General features: G+C 34.6%; 3 protein-coding genes across 3 annotated transcripts; 1 reads left to right on the plus strand and 2 right to left on the minus strand.

Moving 5' to 3' along the window:
- The first annotated feature begins 74 nt into the window (after positions 1–74).
- On the plus strand, positions 75–3,085 carry LOC123910484 (uncharacterized protein At5g49945-like). Its single transcript, XM_045961598.1, has 3 exons — positions 75–1,126; positions 2,104–2,307; positions 2,414–3,085. The coding sequence occupies exons 1-3, from the start codon at positions 167–169 to the stop codon at positions 2,642–2,644; spliced, it is 1,395 nt and encodes a 464-aa protein (XP_045817554.1). The 5' UTR covers positions 75–166; the 3' UTR covers positions 2,645–3,085.
- A 1,586-nt stretch (positions 3,086–4,671) lies between these two features.
- LOC123910485 (glyoxylase I 4-like) lies at positions 4,672–6,167 on the minus strand. Its single transcript, XM_045961599.1, has 3 exons — positions 5,831–6,167; positions 5,088–5,395; positions 4,672–4,998 (listed from the first exon to the last, which is right to left on the minus strand). Exons 1-3 carry the CDS (start codon positions 6,043–6,045, stop codon positions 4,916–4,918), a joined length of 606 nt encoding a protein of 201 aa, XP_045817555.1. The 5' UTR covers positions 6,046–6,167; the 3' UTR covers positions 4,672–4,915.
- A 3,042-nt stretch (positions 6,168–9,209) lies between these two features.
- Positions 9,210–16,730, minus strand: LOC123910486 (ion channel DMI1). The gene is made up of 12 exons (XM_045961600.1): positions 16,066–16,730; positions 15,896–15,964; positions 15,140–15,781; positions 14,724–14,906; positions 14,570–14,629; positions 14,266–14,469; positions 13,891–14,139; positions 13,572–13,670; positions 10,946–11,140; positions 10,444–10,536; positions 10,063–10,326; positions 9,210–9,832 (listed from the first exon to the last, which is right to left on the minus strand). The coding sequence occupies exons 1-12, from the start codon at positions 16,501–16,503 to the stop codon at positions 9,614–9,616; spliced, it is 2,715 nt and encodes a 904-aa protein (XP_045817556.1). The 5' UTR covers positions 16,504–16,730; the 3' UTR covers positions 9,210–9,613.
- Between the last annotated feature and the right edge of the window lie 1,643 nt (positions 16,731–18,373).

The raw sequence follows: 18,373 nt of genomic DNA on the forward strand, positions 1-18,373 counted from the left end.
CTAGGAAAAACCATTTTGAATGACAAAATTAGTTTTGATTTAATGAGTTTTTTTGCATAGATAATCATTATTATCTTTGGATCTTTGGAATAATAGGTCTCATTTCACACACACACACACACAAGAACTAACACATTTCTTTGAGTCTCAATTGGAAATTGCAGCTATGGCAATTCCAAAACTATTCTTCATCTTCTTGATAATATGCATCTTCTTCTTCTTCTCTACTCTTGTTCAATCCGATTCTCACTTCGAAGGCTTCGACGCCGAAGACGATGATGCCGAATTCGAAGAAGCATCTATCGATCCAGCTTCTCTCCGATCACCACCATCTCAATCACTTTCCACCGATCCCAATCCAAACCCTACTCCTTCTCCACCCTCCGATCTTCCCAAATCCACACCTCCCACACCCACCACCTTCGATTTCTGGGACGACGATGAATTCGAAGGTCTTCCCACTGATGAACAACACCCTGACTTACACGTTCCAATCACCGATCCCAAATCCACCGATAACACAAACACCACTTCTTCTCAAGATCAAAACGTTAAGCCTCAACCACGTTCCTTCACCGTCGAGATCCTCTGTGGAAGTTTTTTGATTATGTTTGCAATCAATTACTTCACTGGTAAGAAGGAAAACGAGAACATAGCACTTTCATGGGCTTCACAATTTGCTGCTAAAGATTCAATTTTTGAGAAAAATTTCAGTCTTTTAGGGATCGGTGATGGCGGTGATGATACTCCTTTGTTGTTGAAAGAAGGACAAACAACCTTCAAGTTTTATGCTAGTGGTAGAAGGTATTGTCAAGGGTTGTTGGCAACTTTGGAGTTGAAGAGTAGGCATGATCTTATTGCTAGGATTTACAATATGGTGGTTCCTTGTAAGGATGAGATTACTTTTGAGGTTTACATGAATGATGATGCTATGGATCATGTGGTTTTTGCTATGGCTAAGAAGAAGGCTGCTAAAGCTATGCATAAGGATTTAAGGGATTTGCAGAGGTTTGCTACTATTATGTCTCCTCCTACTTCAAGGAAATGGGTTTCTGATGATCTTGCAGTTATTTCTGAGTCTAGGGAAGTTGCTTCTGATTTGATCACTGATGCTCTCATTGAACAGGTTCACTTTCCATTCTGATCTTTGCTTTTCAATTCATCATTTTCATTTTTTTATGTTTTATTCATGACCTGATTATTAATGCCAAGAGAGATGAAAAGAAAGGGAATTTAATGAATCTATCTGTTTTCTGACTGTTGAATGTTGATATCTTATAGGCCAAGAAGAAGCTCTGAGTTTTAGCTTTTAAGGTTATATAGGTTTTTCCAACATACTAGTAGTTATCTTTGCATATTTTTTGGTCACTTGTGTTACTTGTTTAGATGACATTGTTAAGACACTACTACTTAGTCTGTCATACTAGTACCAATTATAGTGAATTAATGATCATGAGGATAATAATTATGTATCCAACTATTTTAAGAGGAATATTATGGTATGAATAATCATGTCCAACATTTTGGGAATGATGGGAAAACATTTGTATTAAGCACTTACTGTATTTAGTAAGCTCTTATTTTGTTAGAACTTATGTCATAAGTGCTTGAGTTCTAAGGTGAATATGCAGACTGAAAAGCTATTTTATGTCCCAACATTTCTTTTTGTTGTAAAATTAGAATTTGTGGTGAATGGAAATCGAAGAGGGGATAAGGGTAAGTTCCACAAACTGTTTCTATAAGCTATCATAGGGAGGGAGCTTATAATGGACAGAACATCGACCGTCCTTCTAGATTCTCCAAAACACTTACAGAAGTGTTTATCAAGACAAGTTCAAATAAGCTCTTCTTGATATTCCCTTTAAGTGGTTGTTTCTTTTATAGAACATTATAACTTTGGTATCCTACTTCGCTGTTCTCGTTTTTCATTTTTATGGTAGTTATGTTTGTTACATATTCTCTTTATGTTAGATCTGTGAACTAGTCATGCATAAATGTTTCAATTTGTTAATAACTATAGTATTTCACTAAGGCCGGCTTCATTCTGCATAGTTCTTATTTTGTTCTTGGACTCAAAATCAGCTATTTATTCGTATACTGTAGGTTTTTGGTGACAAATCTTTTGAGAAATATGGAAAAGGATTAATTTCAGTGCATTTCTCTGACAATCACCCTGGCATACACAAGAAAGTATTGCTGTTCAAGTTTGTTCTTCCAGCTGCTAAAAACATGGCTGATATGACTCGACTTGTGGCTCTTGTTCCATATTATATTGACTTGATTGGAAGATATAAATTGAGTTCTCAGGTGGGTGAAATTGGTCTATTGTATTACCAATGTATGCTTGGCTTATAATTTATGAACATCTTATGCTTGGTCCTTCACTGACTCATATGCACAATATATAATCCAGGCTCGGTCCAAGACAGAGGCTGCACGACAAAAGGTTGCTCAAGAGGTACAGAAAGAACTTCGAAATATCCAACAAGAGGCCATGCAAAGAAGAAAGGCAGAGAGGAAAAAGCTGATGGAGGAGGCTGAGGCCAAGCTCGGTGCAGAAGCCATTCGAAAGAAAGAAGCTAAAGAACGTGCTCGCCAAATGAAAAAGGCGATGCCAAAGATGAAAATGTCCCGTGGTGCCTAATTCTTGATGATTTGTGAGTATAATTGAAGGCTGCCTAATTCTTGATGATTTGCGAGTAGAATTGAAGGCTATCCCCACCCAGCGTACGTTGTACTTGGGTCCTTGCCTTTTATAGAATTATGGCAATGTACTTTGTTAGTTTTCATTTCCTCCCAAGTTAGCTAGATAGACGTGACCACATTTTGGTGGATTTTGAATGTACCAAAATTGGGATCTTAGAAATATTCATAAGCTCCTGATAACTTTAGTTTCTAGTTGACTGTTCTTTTTTCCCATTTTCTTTGTCAAGATGCTGAAAGTGTAGGCAGTGACTAATGCCTAATGAACTTCTCAAAAAAAAAAAAAAATCACTTGCTTTTGCCCTAGCAAGCTATGATAAGTGGTGCATTTCTGTATTAATCACAGTAGTTTACTAGAAGAAAACAATGCTGTTTCTTTCAATGCTATCTTCCTAATTATTTCATATTTGGAGAGGCCAAAGTCAAGTTAAAGCATCAACGTAATTGATGATGTTGATTACAGAAGCTTTATTATAAATAGATTTAAAGAATCTGAATCTTGTTAAGAAAAACAGATTTTTTAAAAAGAAAACAAAACACACTGAAAAAAAAAAAATTGAAACCAAACTTCTTCAAGTCCTTTGATTTATTTCTTTGATTACTTACACATGAAAAGAACAAATTCAATTCAGTTTTGACTATCCCCTGTTACATTATATGATGTTCAATTCTGTACAATGTGTTACTGGTTGATTTTCATGTGCAAATTCTTGTTACATTGTCAAATCTGTTGAGAGTTGTTTGAGGGTGTCAACCTGTCATCAAAAGGGCAGCTTTTTAAACCCTCACAAATTCTTAAAAAACACATCTTTTGGAAATGTACTTCCAGTCAATACATGTCAAAATTGCCCTTTACATATGCTTTTACCTTTTTTTTTTTTTTGTGCAAAGGCACTTTTTACCAAATTATGACACTTTTTTTATGAACACCAAAATAATAACTTTATGTTTTGATTATTTATATATGGTTGTGTTTTATATTTATATATAGTTTTTTTTTTTTTTACGAATATATTTATATAGAGTTGAATCCAAGTGATTAGGGCAGTGTTTATAAATTTTATTTGTTTTGTTCTTTGACTTGGTACATATGATTTGAACCCCTTTATGATTAGAGTCCACTTTTAATGGTTACCTTTGATATAAAAGTATTTGATTAAATAAAGACCTCCCCTTTATTTTACCAAGTATCAAAAGGCTCCCTACCCTTCCTGTTACATTCTGTCAAATTGCCATTAGAAAAGAATGTACTTTGGTCTTTTGAAACCATTTCCTTTCATAATAACACACCCAAAACTAAACAAAAATGGCTCTCAATCCATGTCATTCTTGTGATACATTCTCTTCTTGATCACCCATCATCTTCGTCAGTTGTCACTTGTTGTTGTTGTCATCACTCGTTATCGATCTTGAAATTGCTAGTTTTTATGGTTCTCTCCATTCATGTTGTCTGTCATTCTTGCGGAGTTGCCTTTCACATTGTCATACTTACCGGTATATATATGCTTACTGGTTTAGATTTAGCTACTGGTATATATAGTTACCACGACTTTAGAAATTTTGGAGGACTTATAAATATAATACACATTCCTTTAATGGGTTATATAGTTTGAAAAAAAATATATTTCTAGTTTTAAATTCATCAAAATGACTAATACTAGTGTATTTTGTAAAAACTTTCATTTGTTTGTCCCAAAATTAACTGGTTTATATAACAGCTGTCATATGCCAAAATGCCATATTTGGAAACAATTTTGTGGTTCCAAAATGGCTGCTGTCATGCACAAAATCGATGTTGTTGTCATGTGAATTTGAGAAAAAAACATGCTCAGAGCGTTGATGTTGTCATGTGTAAAAAACATATCAGAAGAGGATCACTAAATGGAAAATAAAGCTTGCTATTGAATAATATTGGAAGAGAGCATATAATTGTAGTAATTTCCTACGGAGCACAGACACAGTCGCGGATGCAATACAAATGTCGACACCAATAATAATTTGAAAAAATGACATGATTCATTGTAATTAACTAATTATATGTGTTGGTCACCGCAACACGCCGTGCTTCATAGGTAATTTCTAGCAATTTTTTTGCTTTATTGCTTATAACATTTGACTCTTGTACTTTCTTTCTATTATTCCCTCTTTGGAAAAAAAATGCTTTCACACAAATTTTATAGTACAAAATGATTGAGCCATCCCAAGAAAATCCTCATATTGAGATCCTTAACAAATCTATCACCAAATTCTCCATCATCAACAAAGCATCTTCAGCAGAGCAGTTCTTTCCTTTTCCTGCAAAACTCAAATAATCCATTATTGGAAAACAACTCAATAAACATGCAAGTGTATCTATTTTCATTTATAGGAAACAATAAACATACCATAAAATGGTGGTGGTTGATTTTTGAGAGGGCAGGTGGAAATAGGAAGCACAGGGAGATTTTGGCAATTGCATATTTCAATCATATATCCATCTGGATCATGAAAGAATAGTTGATCAACCTGAATTCCACCATCCTCCACAACTGCTGTCACATACTCAATTTTCATTGCATCAAGATTCTTCATTATAAGTTTCATGTCTGAGGACTGAAAAGATATGTGATTTTCTTTGGGGTTTATTTCTCCTCTTTTTGCTGCAACTTTATCTGACTCTAGAAGGTGAATGCCAATGCCATAATTGAATAACCTATATATGCATATATTAACCAAAAAAGCTTACCTTAGTTGCTAAAGCTAGAAAATATAAAATGTACCAATAAGCACAACAATAGTTCATCTCATTTTGTTTTTTTTGAAAACTTGGTATCCGGCCTTAGGACCGACTAATCCAAGGGGACCAATCCCACCGCCAACTTGCGGGGGCCCCATTTAAAGCCAGAGTTTTTTTTGCTCTGTATGGACTTAGCCCACCGAAATTGGCACCAGTGAGAATCGAACCTGAGACCTTGAGAGGAGCATACTCCAAGGGCCTAAGCCAACACCACTCGACCAACCCCAAGTGGGTTCAATAGTTCATCTCATTACAAGTGCACCAATATAAAAGCAAGTTGACTTTATGTTATCTTTTATCATAAAAACAGCTTATACATAAACAAACGCTTATATTATCACAGCAACTTACCAAGCCCCTTCAAATTTGAAAGAAGATGGCCTTTTAATAAGCACAAATCCGAGGACATTCTCATAGAATTTGACAGACTCTTGTACACTTCTACATACAAAAGAGACATGATTCAGTGAAAGTAGAGGTAGAGGCATTACTTGTGATGAAGCTGAAGTTGAATTCAATGCCAATGACTCTGCTTCCACATTCACTATCTCTCCTACATTCCCCATCTCAAAATTTCAATGTAAAATCTTATACACTAATATTTGTGTGTGTAATTATGCTGCAGTAGAAGCAACACCAAAGTGAGGTTATATAAAGGTACAAGTTATGTTCTAGAGTGTTGAAAGTATGTTGTTTTTGTAAGCTTAATTCACAGATAAATGTAAAATGGAATTAGTCCTTATCTGTTCATACGTCGTCATGTACACTACATCATCAATTTTCTGTCTTCTGTAGTTGTATATTGGGCCTACATATTTCATTTCATAAAAAACGTGGGACATGTTGTATAATTATTTTCTTTTTCTGAATATTGGGATTTGTCCAATTTTGGTGAAACAATTGGATTTGTTTGATATCTCACTATTAGAATTTGTGAGGCCTATACTCAATCACAAAAGTTAACTTGAGAGTTTAGGTTTACGCTACACTTATAAAGACTATATTTGTCATATCTCTAGCCAATGTGAGACTTCTAACACTTACCTAAATGTATCCACAGATACACTATATATATTTGGATAGAAGATTCTTAAAAAAAAAAGGGGGTCAAAAAATAATTTATTCATTTTTGATAGTTTTTTTTTTTATAATTTTTGTGGGTTTTACACTATGAATTTTGGAATTTTTTCAATCTTGGTGAAATAATAGAATTTGTTTGATATTTCATCTAAATGGATCTAGAGACACACTATATATGTATTGGGTATAAGATTCATCAAAAAAAGAGGATAAAAAACAATTTATTCATTTCGATAGTTTTTTTTGTTGACAAAATTCATTTTGATGGTTATTTTACAACTTTTGTGGGTTAAAAAATACGTATTTTATTTTCAAATATAAAAAATATTATATATCTATCTCTCTCCGGTTCAATTTTATTATGTTCTATACTATCTTGTGTTATCCTGTACTTTATGTTTAGTATTTACTGCTTTACGAATCAATCACACCTTGTATGTTATATTTATTTATATGTTCACACATTATATGCATACATTTATTTTAAATAGTGGAGAATTGTATAGTAAAATACTTTCCACTAATTTTCCGCCCCGTTAGACATCCATAAGTAAGCCTTTGTGATAGTACATAATTTTGATGAATTATGGGTAAGGAAAAAGGATGAAAAATGAGAGGGACCAAGATTTCCTGCCATGAAAAAACAACACAGTAGCACGCAGTAACTGTTCATATTCATTGATTTTGCATCAGACAGCTTACAGTACACATGCTTTAAAATATTATGGACCGTTTACTAAAATCGGACGACTGATACTGTAATTGCGTTAACACATTTACAACATGCAATATTCTATTTCCAAATGAGAGACATTGGGTGTTTTGTTTTCTTTAAAATGATTGTGCCATTGAAAAGACTTGGTGTAGTGATGGTGATGAACAAGAAGCCATGTGGGACAAAAAAAAATAAATAATCAGAAATCAGAGATTGGTTGGGTCCAGCTAGATTGATTATTTGAACCCATATCACTGATTTTGAACAACAAACTTCCACTTTGTTATTCATTCATTCATACATAGATTTTTTTCTGATAAAAAAAAAAACATAGATTTGTTTATTCATTGCAAATTAAATTTCAAAATTAATTTCGTTTGGACCCTAGTTAGCTGGAATGAAAATTGTAGTATGTCACTGGGGACCAAAACTATAATCATAAATAAATGAATGAAAGGAAAGATAAAGTAATAATATGATTATTTGTGTGGTTTGTTGAAGTGATCTGTATATATCTTAATGCATGCTTCCTAATGATCACACATTCACGGATTTGGATTATGTGAAATTGACTGCATGCAGTCAGTAGATTTGGACCGTCTGATCAAGATCAGACGGCTCAAATTTTAATTGTAAAATATGATTTTAAAATCTGAACCGTCCGATCTTGATCGGACGGTTTATATGTGGCCGACTGCACTGCAGTCAGTATATGTGTGAATTCACCGAATCCATATCCCACATTCACACGTAGGGTTGGGTAGGTAAAAAAAATAAATATATATATATGGAGTTGATTAGTGATGTGGAATGTGGATAACTCCACATTAAATATTACAAGCTTTTTTCACAAGCTGGACTTAAGTACTACTAGTACCAATTCACTTTATTTTATCTTATGTTACAAAAAATAGTTTATACATAAAATAGTTACTATATAATATACACTCACTTGATTAAACTTAACATGTAACTTTTTATAACAAAGCTTAATTAAATGTATTTGAATTTTGAACTAACATGAAACTTCACAGTTCACACCCTATTATATGAAGCATCACGTTTTTTTGACTCAAGTTGCTACTGACTAACTTAACACGAAAAGAAACATATATAAGTGAATTTTATATATAGAAGGGATCAGTACAATATCTATCTCAATGAAACGTGAATTCCAAGTTTCTAAACGTTTTTCCCTCCGCAACTTCAACTTGTTCTTTGCAACTTATAAAAGATTATTTTACAGTAACGTTAAAAATATAGTAATCTTACATTAAAGAACACGATAAAGATTTTACAAGTTACAGTGACATTACAAATTTAATAATCCATGTTAAAAAATATGTACCTGACTGATTCTATAAAGATTTGGGATTATTAAATGGCATTTAAATGGTTTTTAAAGGATGCATTTGCAATATCTATTATATATGGGCCTGTTTTTAATAGATTCTTTGAGTTTATATATTGCTATAAGCACTTACATTACTGTTTGAAAGACCTTACAAAAACAACTTACAACATATCAATAAGTTATATTCAACTTATTTTCATAATATAGAAACAATTTATAACTTATGTGTTAAGAAATTCCACATCGGTTGTGAGATGACCTGAATGCGTGTTTATAAGTGAGAGCAATCCTCGCCTTACAAGCTGATTTTATAAGGTTGAGTTAGGCTCAACTCTCAATTCTAAGATTATGTGAAAACAACTTGTAGTTTATGCTAAACAGTTTTGACTTTATATATAAGCTATTTTTATCTTTTGTTATAAACAAGTTCATAAACGATAATCACTTGTATTGTAAATTGTAATTGCTTAATTAAGTTTAACATGTTTTTGAACTAACATGAAACTTCACTTTTTTTACTTTCTCAAGCTGCTGCTGATTTGACATGAAAAGAAACATAAGTGAATTTTTATATATAGACCACTTTGAATCAGTACAACATCTTTCTCATTCTGATTGAGTTCAAAGTTTCTAAATATATGTTACCATCTGCAACTTGTATTCGTCCCTAGTCAACTACATCTATTTAAGAAAGATTATGTTACAAGTTACACTAACGTTCCAAATACAACAGTACACATTAAATAACACGGTCAATCAATATCTTGAGGAATTTGTCGAACCGGAAAAATCATGTTCCTTCCAAATTTAAGGAATCCTTCAAATTCCCAGCTGCTATTAACAGCTAACTAGCTGCCAATGTCAGTACCTTTTGCAAGTTAAATGGGGAGGGAAAGGAATGGTCATCATAGTGTGTAGGCATGCATGAAACACAATGAGGGCATAACATAAGGAACATGATTAATGGTACTATTCCTTTCTTCTGTCATTCGCCCGAGGCAATAACAACAAAAACATCATCAAGAGACCATTTTCTTGTAACTGACTTTTCTGAAGGGTTGATAGTAGCACGTTCTTGGTTGCAAAGACGATAACCTATAACAATCTCCTTTCTTGTACGGCCCCTAATCATTATGTCGTAAAAACAAAGCTCCTCCTGGTCAAATAAATAGAACTCTGCTGGCTTAATGCACATTTCATTCCCCTGCATAATTGCACCACAATTCCAACATTATATGTCATTCATTTTGATCTTGTAATGCAAAACCATATAATATAAACAAAATTCTCAAAAATACTAAACTAGCAGTTTCACTTTCACATTTAGAGAATCGAAAATTCTAGAGAACAAAAGAAATTGAAATTCAACTGAAATCCAACTGAAATCCATCAACAAGACGAGAAACAGCTAAAATAAGTTCAAATGAGGCCTACCTCCTCCGCGAATAATTCCTCAAGAACACGGTTGATTTGTTTGTCTTCGGCCACCATAGCTAGTGCCATGCTAACCAGCTCATTAGATAATACATAATCACTTATTCTGGACACGGAAACTAGATTTCTAGTCCTAGAATCCAAAATTTCACTAATTATAATTGATTTGTCTGAAGCTTGCTGCATTTCACGGATCCATGAGTTGTGAGAGAATCCAGATAACCTCAAAGTTGACTTTGTGTCTTTGTATGGTAGACGTCTCGACTACAAAAAAAAAGACGGGGTTGGAGATGGTTTTCATTTCAAATAAGTTCACAAAACAGTTCGACAGTAGTATTATACGAATATCATAACACCAATATGAAATGCTACAGTGGATACCTGTATATCACGAATGAGCAGAAGGGTAGCCAGGGATCTTGAGTCAGAATGAGCAACAGAGTCCTCCACCGACTCATCTGCAAGAATAAGGATCTGTCCTCTTAGAGTTAGTATACAGTTGAAGAATATTTTCCGTTACTTTGCTTAACTATCCTGAATCTGAAGATACTCTGACACTTGAATTCATACTTCAACATGCACATTGCTCATAATTATATTTGACAGCACTTTTATTTTGTCCCATGCACCAATTTCGTGGAGGCAACCATTCTAACTATATCACTTTTTTTAATGAAAGTATGTATAGCTAATAATTTCAAGTGAGACAGAAGCATACTCAATCAAATTTCCAGAATCAATTAGCATAAAATATGATAATGTGGCATTAAACTCTGAACATTTTCACATGGACATGGTGCATAAATGCTAGTTGATTCCTTCCTCAGTGCACACCGATGCATTTCAAGCTATAAACATGACGAGAAGAAAAGTTGAAACTTACAGAATCAAAAGTCTCTAATGGAAGACTCTCCAGGTGCCGCCTAATGACAGCATTTCCCTCCCTGTGGACAAGCTTTATGTTCTCTAGCCCAAAAACGTCAAGTTCACCAGCTGCAAGTTTCCTCTCTCTTTTCTTTTCAGGAACCTCATTGAACATCCAGAGTTCTGAACCAGGGGCTAACATTGCTTCTAAAACCTGCAAAACAATAAACATGAAGGATATGTTAGAAGAAGATTATGAAGCTAGAATTTTGTTTCATATTGTAGATAGATCTATTAGCTTATTTCAGTTAAGTGACTACCTACCATTATAACAGCATACACCATAGGGATGAAGAGCACAACTTTGGGCATTGAGTAATACACAGTAAAATTTCTTACTAAATACTATCTCAATTTGTGTATGACTGTTGTAGAAGTTTTGTTCTGATGCTTACGTAAACTAATACAGTCAAAACATTAAACCTCAATTAATTAAACTACTAGGCTGTTGAACCTTTTTGCATATCTTAGACCAAAAGGTATCCAATTTAAAATGCTTTAGGCGCGATAATGTGGACAGAGGTTTTTATTTTGAATCTGCAGGATGGCTATTTGGTTAAGGATTAAATCACCAGCTTGCAGGAGCTTGAAATTGACTGGAACACCATGTGCCCATGCAAAAACACACTTACGGCAAAAGTTACAACTATTCATAACTCCCTACTCACCTGTGTACTCAAGGCTAAATACTTTCCCAAGCAGGGTTTTATGGAGGCCAAGCTTGGCCATAATCCAAGTTTTATGTGTAGGAGTATTTGGAGCTCCATTCCTTTGCTATACCTTTGTTATAGATGGGAAATTGGTGTGGGTTCTGTTATTAATGCATGGACTGAACCTTAGTTGGTAATCTGTTTGACCCGATTCCAAATACCTGGAGAAATTATCTTTTACAGGCTATTTCCAATGAATTTGACACTGAAGCTATTCTTAATATCCCTCTGCACTCTTGCTCGGTGATAGATGCACTGGTTTGATTTCCAAATATTGATGATATCTACTCAGTTAGGCTGGCCTATAAGCTTTGTATTCAAGTTCTTCTTTCAGACAGAACTGCCTCAACTCTCAACTGAAGGTGAATGGATTCGAATTTTGCAGCTCAGCGTTCCACCTAAAGTCAGAAACCTATGTTGGAGAGCTGCTCGGAGTTGATTGCCAACCCGCTCAAATATCCATACTAAGAGAAACCCCTTGCTCTTGTTTGCGTGTTGTGTGCTCAAGGGTAATTGAGGAGGTGTGGCACATCTTCTTTGGGTGTGAATCTAATGTTAAGTGCTGGAAGGTGCCGGACCTTTGGAAAGAGCTCGGCCCTCTTCTCTCCCGAGCAGACAGTTTCCCCAGTGCATTCTTTCTTATATATTCCACCTTATAAGCTGAACCAGTGAGTATTTGCAACTGCCTTGTGGTGTATTTGGTGTAGTCGAAATGAATACCTGTGGGTGGCTAGTCATCCGCAACCATCTCATGTTGCTTCACTAGTTAACGACACTTTGTGAGATTTCCACCGGTTCAAGTGGGCAGTGGTTAATTTATATGGTGCGGGAGAGAATGTTTCACTCCTTCCAATGTTGGACCAAACCAGAGCCTAGTAAAGATGAAATATAACCGAGGACACATCAATCTTTGGATTGGATCTGCAGCAACAAGTATAGGCATAGGAATTTTCTTCCATGGCAGTTCTGGAAACTGTCTTTGCTCACTTGTCTTACTTCTGGCCCCATGCTATGGTGCATGAAGCTGAAGCATATGCTCTACTTACTTCCCTTCAGTTAGCTCATTCTCAAGGGTTTGATCATGTCATTTTTGAATCTGATAGTAAAATAATATTGGATGCCAACTCAGGTTTGAAGCATTACTGTATTGAGCTAGGACTAGGAGTCCTTGTGAGTCATTTCAGAGATTTGTCGCAGTCTCCCATAGTTTAGCAAGAGCGTCCATATTAGAGTCTAGCCCCTGTAATTTATAGAGATTTTACTTCCATAGATTCAGTTAAGCCGAGTCCTTTTCTTCCCCACAGCTTCGAAGCCGGAGGCAGACACGTGGGGTTCACTATATCCTCTCCATCGCCTCTCACCCTTCCAAAGTCTTTTACTCTAACTTTTCAGCAGGTTTTCGAAATCTGATATTGCCCTCTCATGGTAGATTTGACGAAATTTAAAAAAAAAATGATAATTCTTTCAAATAATTGAACAATTAGAAGGTGAAACTGACCCCAGAATGTCTACAGAGAGATTATTCATATGCTGTTATTTGGTACCATAGTAGATCACTTAGATAAAACATATTCAATCACATGAATCTTATGTGCTTGGCATATATCATTATGTTGTAGCTAATTCTCTATTTCCAAATACAACCTTTGGGAGTGTCAAAATTCAATCTTCTTTAGTAATAATTCCACAGAAGTCAAGATCTTTCAAATGTAGCTTGATTTTATAATTTTATGTTCCGTCAAAGGATAAATCAGTTCTTTTTACACATCAAATGATAGTGCATCATAGTGTTATCACAGTTGCATCCATATCACATAGCAATGTAGCTTTGTCTTAAAAGTAAGGATATACAATGAACAAAACTTAGGGAATTACCATGATCATATCGTCTATGTCACGGCGCCAGCCACAAAATAAGATCTTCTCTGGATATTTAGGGGGGTCACGTATCCTAGGGAAATAGCCCTTGCGTACCTATACAAATTATACAGTATTAAAACAACAAGTAATGTGTAACGTTAGTTTCTGATTACAGAAATGTATTATCTAAGTCACCTGTGATCATTGATTTAATGAATTCAAGAAAATGTGGCAGATATACTACATTCTAATACCTAAATTAGCATATTTCCCAATTAGGCAGACAAACTAAATCGCTCTAATGCTGAAAGACTAGCTAGAACAGAAAGATTACCTCTGGCAGAGGGCCTGGAGCATAGGTATCGTCATCCTCGGCTATGACAAGGACTTCATCATCATCTCTCAGAACATAATTATCATCTGGATTTATGACAATCTTCCCTCCATCTGCAGCAACCTTAACTCCACAGGGTATTGCATCAGGAAATGAAATTAATATGTCTTTGAAAAGAAGACCATCCAGTTCAGGCCATTGTTTTATGTAAAACTCGGCATTCTCAAATCCCAAAATATCCTCCCATATCTGGCCAAGAGAAAGAAAACAAATGAACAAACACAAAATGATTCCAGGTTTAGGTAACTACAAACCAAATGCACCAGTGAAGCCATCAAGTCAATAATAGAGGGATTGAGTTATTTAAATAATGACCTGTGCAAGGCCTGGCTGCAGAGCACACTGAATCATCAAACGTCCAATTACATCATGTGCGACAACTGTTTCAATGAGTTCTCCACCAACAAGTTTCACTAGGGGTTCATTGTCAAGGTCACTCATCTCCACAACAACATGCGCCCTTAAGCCCTCCTTTACACCATTTAAGCTAAGAACAACTCTCAAAGCGCGCGCATCACTCTGGAGACATAAATTTGAGGAAAAAATTGACTAAGAAGTTCCTGTGCAAGAATTAGTCACCAACAAAACAACAATAGCAACTAAAAGTAAGGTGAATGACCTGATCTGCATTTTCGTCCGAAGCTAACACAATGATTGCACGTGCCTTTGAAACTGAAACCTACAAATACATAGTATAGAATAAATAATGATCCCAGAGACAATGCTAATAGTTACTCTTTCCCTGAATGAAGAACAAAATATGACGGCAATACCTTCTTTAGGTCAGCCAGTATAAGTGGACTGCCACTTCTACATATTACAGATGTCCCCATGAAATCGAATTCCAGCTTTGTTATATCCATTTCCATTTCCTCCTTTTCCTTTTCTGCAAGCACCACAATAACACCACCACCGACACTCTTATTTGCTATCGCTAGCTGCTTCAAAAGTGAACCCTGTAATAAAATATCAGTATCAGCCTTTATTTGTCATATTTATGAAGAAAAATAACTAATGCACTCAGATGAATAGCACTCATATAGAGAGAAGAAAACTTCAAAATGAATGTTTATGCAAGGAAACCAAATTTCCCTAGAGGATCCAAAAACTCAAAATGAATTCCTAAACATCAAATTCGTTCGAATTAAAAAACTCAAAATGTTTCTAAGAAAATCAATGAGATGATTACCAATTTGTCACTCCAGCCAAGGATGAGTATATGGTTTTTTTCTATCACTTCACTCTTCCCTTTTCTAAGAGAATCCACCTTCTCTGATATAGCATCGGAAACAAGCCCAAGCATCATGGCAAATATAAGCATGCCACCCGAACTAATTGAGACAGAGACGATTCTCTGGCCGGTTCCTTCTGTTTCAGCATGATTTCCTGCATCAGCTACATAAGTCCAAGAATGCCAAAGTGCTTCGGCCAAGCTACCGCCAGTAACGGCATACAATGCTAAACCACCAAATGCTATAAGAAAGAGAGTTGCAGAAAGAAGGGCAAGTAGCTTTGCATAAGGATATATGGAGAAAAACACATCTACCATATAAGCAATTCTCTTCTTTAATGGTACATCCTCCTTGTTACTTTCTGTTCTTCTCAAGAAATTAATTATTTGAGGAAGATAATCAAGATATTTGTACAATACAAAAGGCAAAAGGAGTGTGAATAGTACAATATACAAAGAAATTGTTCTACTATCAGCATTCAGGATGTCAAAAGAAAGGGAACCATCATCATCATCATTATCAACAACATCTTTTTGTATAGATGTTTTTCCATTCCCATAACATAAATCAGTTTGACAACAGAGGTGAAGTTTCATATCCTGGAACCAAATAAAATGAATAGATGGATAAATAAATAATGGATCCAAGCCAAAGCCAAGCCAACAACATAAATAAAAAGTGAATTAAATGAAAAGGGTGCAAGCAATTTATACCTTGAGTTTGGCAAGGTTGTATTGTAGATAAATTGAATAGGGTACAAAAATAATACAAGTGATAATGAGCTGCAAAAACAATAAAAATAAAAAATTGAGATAAGTTGAAAATAAAGTATGAAATTGTATGAATAGAAGTTGGAAGAAAGGGGGGAAAAGAAGTAACTAACGAGATAGAAGATGGGAGAGGAGATAGAGTGTTGTTGTCTGGTGATGGGGGTAGATGAAGGTGGTGGAAGAAGTGAAGAGGAAGAGGTTTTGTTGGAGATGGGACGAGGATGATGATGATGATGAGGAGGAGGAGGAGGAAGGGTGTTGGAAGGTTTGGAAGGAGGAGGAGGTGGTGGTGGTGGTCTTCTTTTTCTGGAGGTGCTGCCAATGCCAAGGAAAGAAGGGTAGTTCCATTGTTGGTCTGAGAAATCTGTTTTGTTAGTTTTAGCTGAAGATGAAATTCCATTATTATTATTGTTATTATTATTATTGTTGTTATCAGGAGCAGCATCAACTGAGACTCTTAGATTGAGGGAAGCAAGTGTTTTTGTCTTCTTCGGAGGTGGTTTGCTTGAATTCAGATTGGAAGTAGAAGAATCTTCATTGCTGTTTGACATATTCTCTGTTGTTATGGACTGAGTGAGTGAGTGAGTTGAACAGAGAATGAAAAATGATTCCTTTGTAGAGTTTGGTATGATGTTTGGAGTGAGACAGACAGAGATCTTGTTGAAATGGAAATGGAATTGTCCTTCCTTTGTGGTGGGTCTCTTCCCAATTAAGGTTACTCTTTTTCTCTGTCTTTCTCTCTCATGTGCTTGTAGAGTTGTGGGGACCTTTTCAACTGTACTTTCTGGTCAATATCAAAAACTTTCTTTTCACTTTCACTTTACATTGCACTTTTCCTTTCTCTTGGTCTCCTGCACTCCCTCATAAATAAAAATTAATGTATTTAATTTAAGGGTCTAGTTAACATTTGCATATAGGGCACATGATAAGGTATCTTAATATAGGAATTTACCATTTAATGATACAAGACATTTAATGTTTGAAAAGTTAAAATGCACAAATTCTAAGACATAATTTCTATTTTTACTACCTTAACATGTACTACAATATATGCACGTGTATAACCCTTTTTTTTTTCCTCTCATCTCCTAAGTTCTAACCCTAGCCGTCACCTTTTTTCTTCTTCTTAATTTATCAAAGAGGGGTGATTTCAGGTCAAATTTTGACCTAAAATCACCCATCCAAATTGTTTTTTCTTTCTCGTTGTTAAATAAGTGTGATTTTTCACATATTTGTTTGGTTTTGTGTTATTTGTTATCCCGTCCTTGTGCGGTGTATTCTGTTGTGCCGTCTCTGTGCGGTGTATTTTGTTTTCCCGTCTTTGTGCGGTGTTCATTTGTTTCAGGTTGAAGGATTAGATCCGATCAAGTACAAATCTATCCAATGTCGACTTTTGTGTCATCAACGCTGCAGATCTGGGGGCATGGACATTCCAGACACTTCAATATAGTCATATATGTAGGCTTATGTAATTTGCCGTTTTATGCTATTAACATGGATGCTGTGAGTTTGTTTGCAGATTCATCCTTTTTGTTTTTAGCAAATTTGAATTTGTATTACATCGATGTACTCTATCAGTTTGAATGAATATCCTTTATTTTTAGTCAAAAAAAAAAACATTCTCCTTAATTTAAATATGTGTTACATACATTGATTTTTCAATAAATCTAAAAAACAACTTTTACTTATAAATAAGGTTGGAAGGACTACCAATTATGATTACCTAATAATTAGGTATTAGGTAAACAAATTTCTTACTGATTTTTTTCACACAATTTTGACCATGTTATACACTACACCCGTCCGATCTAAACTGTACCGTCAAAATTATTTTAAGTTATTTTATAACTACATTGTTCTGTATTCTAAATTGTGTGAAAACAATGTGAACACTACAACATCCAATAATTAGTATTACCGGTATGCAAAATATTTATCAATAAGATGGATGTATAGAGGCTTCTTCAAAAAAAAAAAATGGATGTATGGAGTATTTACTTTAAATCATGAAGAATTTTTTTTTTTATCATTAATATTTGGTTCAAAGGGTCCTTTTAACCTCAAGTGATTTTATCCTCTTCCAATCGTAGTTACAAGAGATCAAATTGTTGTCCTCTCTATCAAATCCAACACCAATCACCACCGAACCAATTAACCATTGTTTACGAAATATATAATTTTGAGGAAATTATGTATGATGTGTGGGCATACAAAAAAAATTAAAAAAATATTGCCTTTCAATCTAGCTATGTTTTTTTTAAAAATAAAATAAAAATAAAATTGCTCAAATTGTCTTTTCAATCTATCTATAGATAAATCCAATTAGATTTTCTGATAAAAAATAGAGTATATTTTTAATCAATTTTGTATTAAGAAAAATTAAAATAATTGTTTTTATATATTTGTAAAAATATTTATATT

The sequence above is a fragment of the Trifolium pratense genome, linkage group LG2 (genome assembly GCF_020283565.1).
Source record: "Trifolium pratense cultivar HEN17-A07 linkage group LG2, ARS_RC_1.1, whole genome shotgun sequence".
Lineage (NCBI taxonomy): Eukaryota > Viridiplantae > Streptophyta > Magnoliopsida > Fabales > Fabaceae > Trifolium > Trifolium pratense.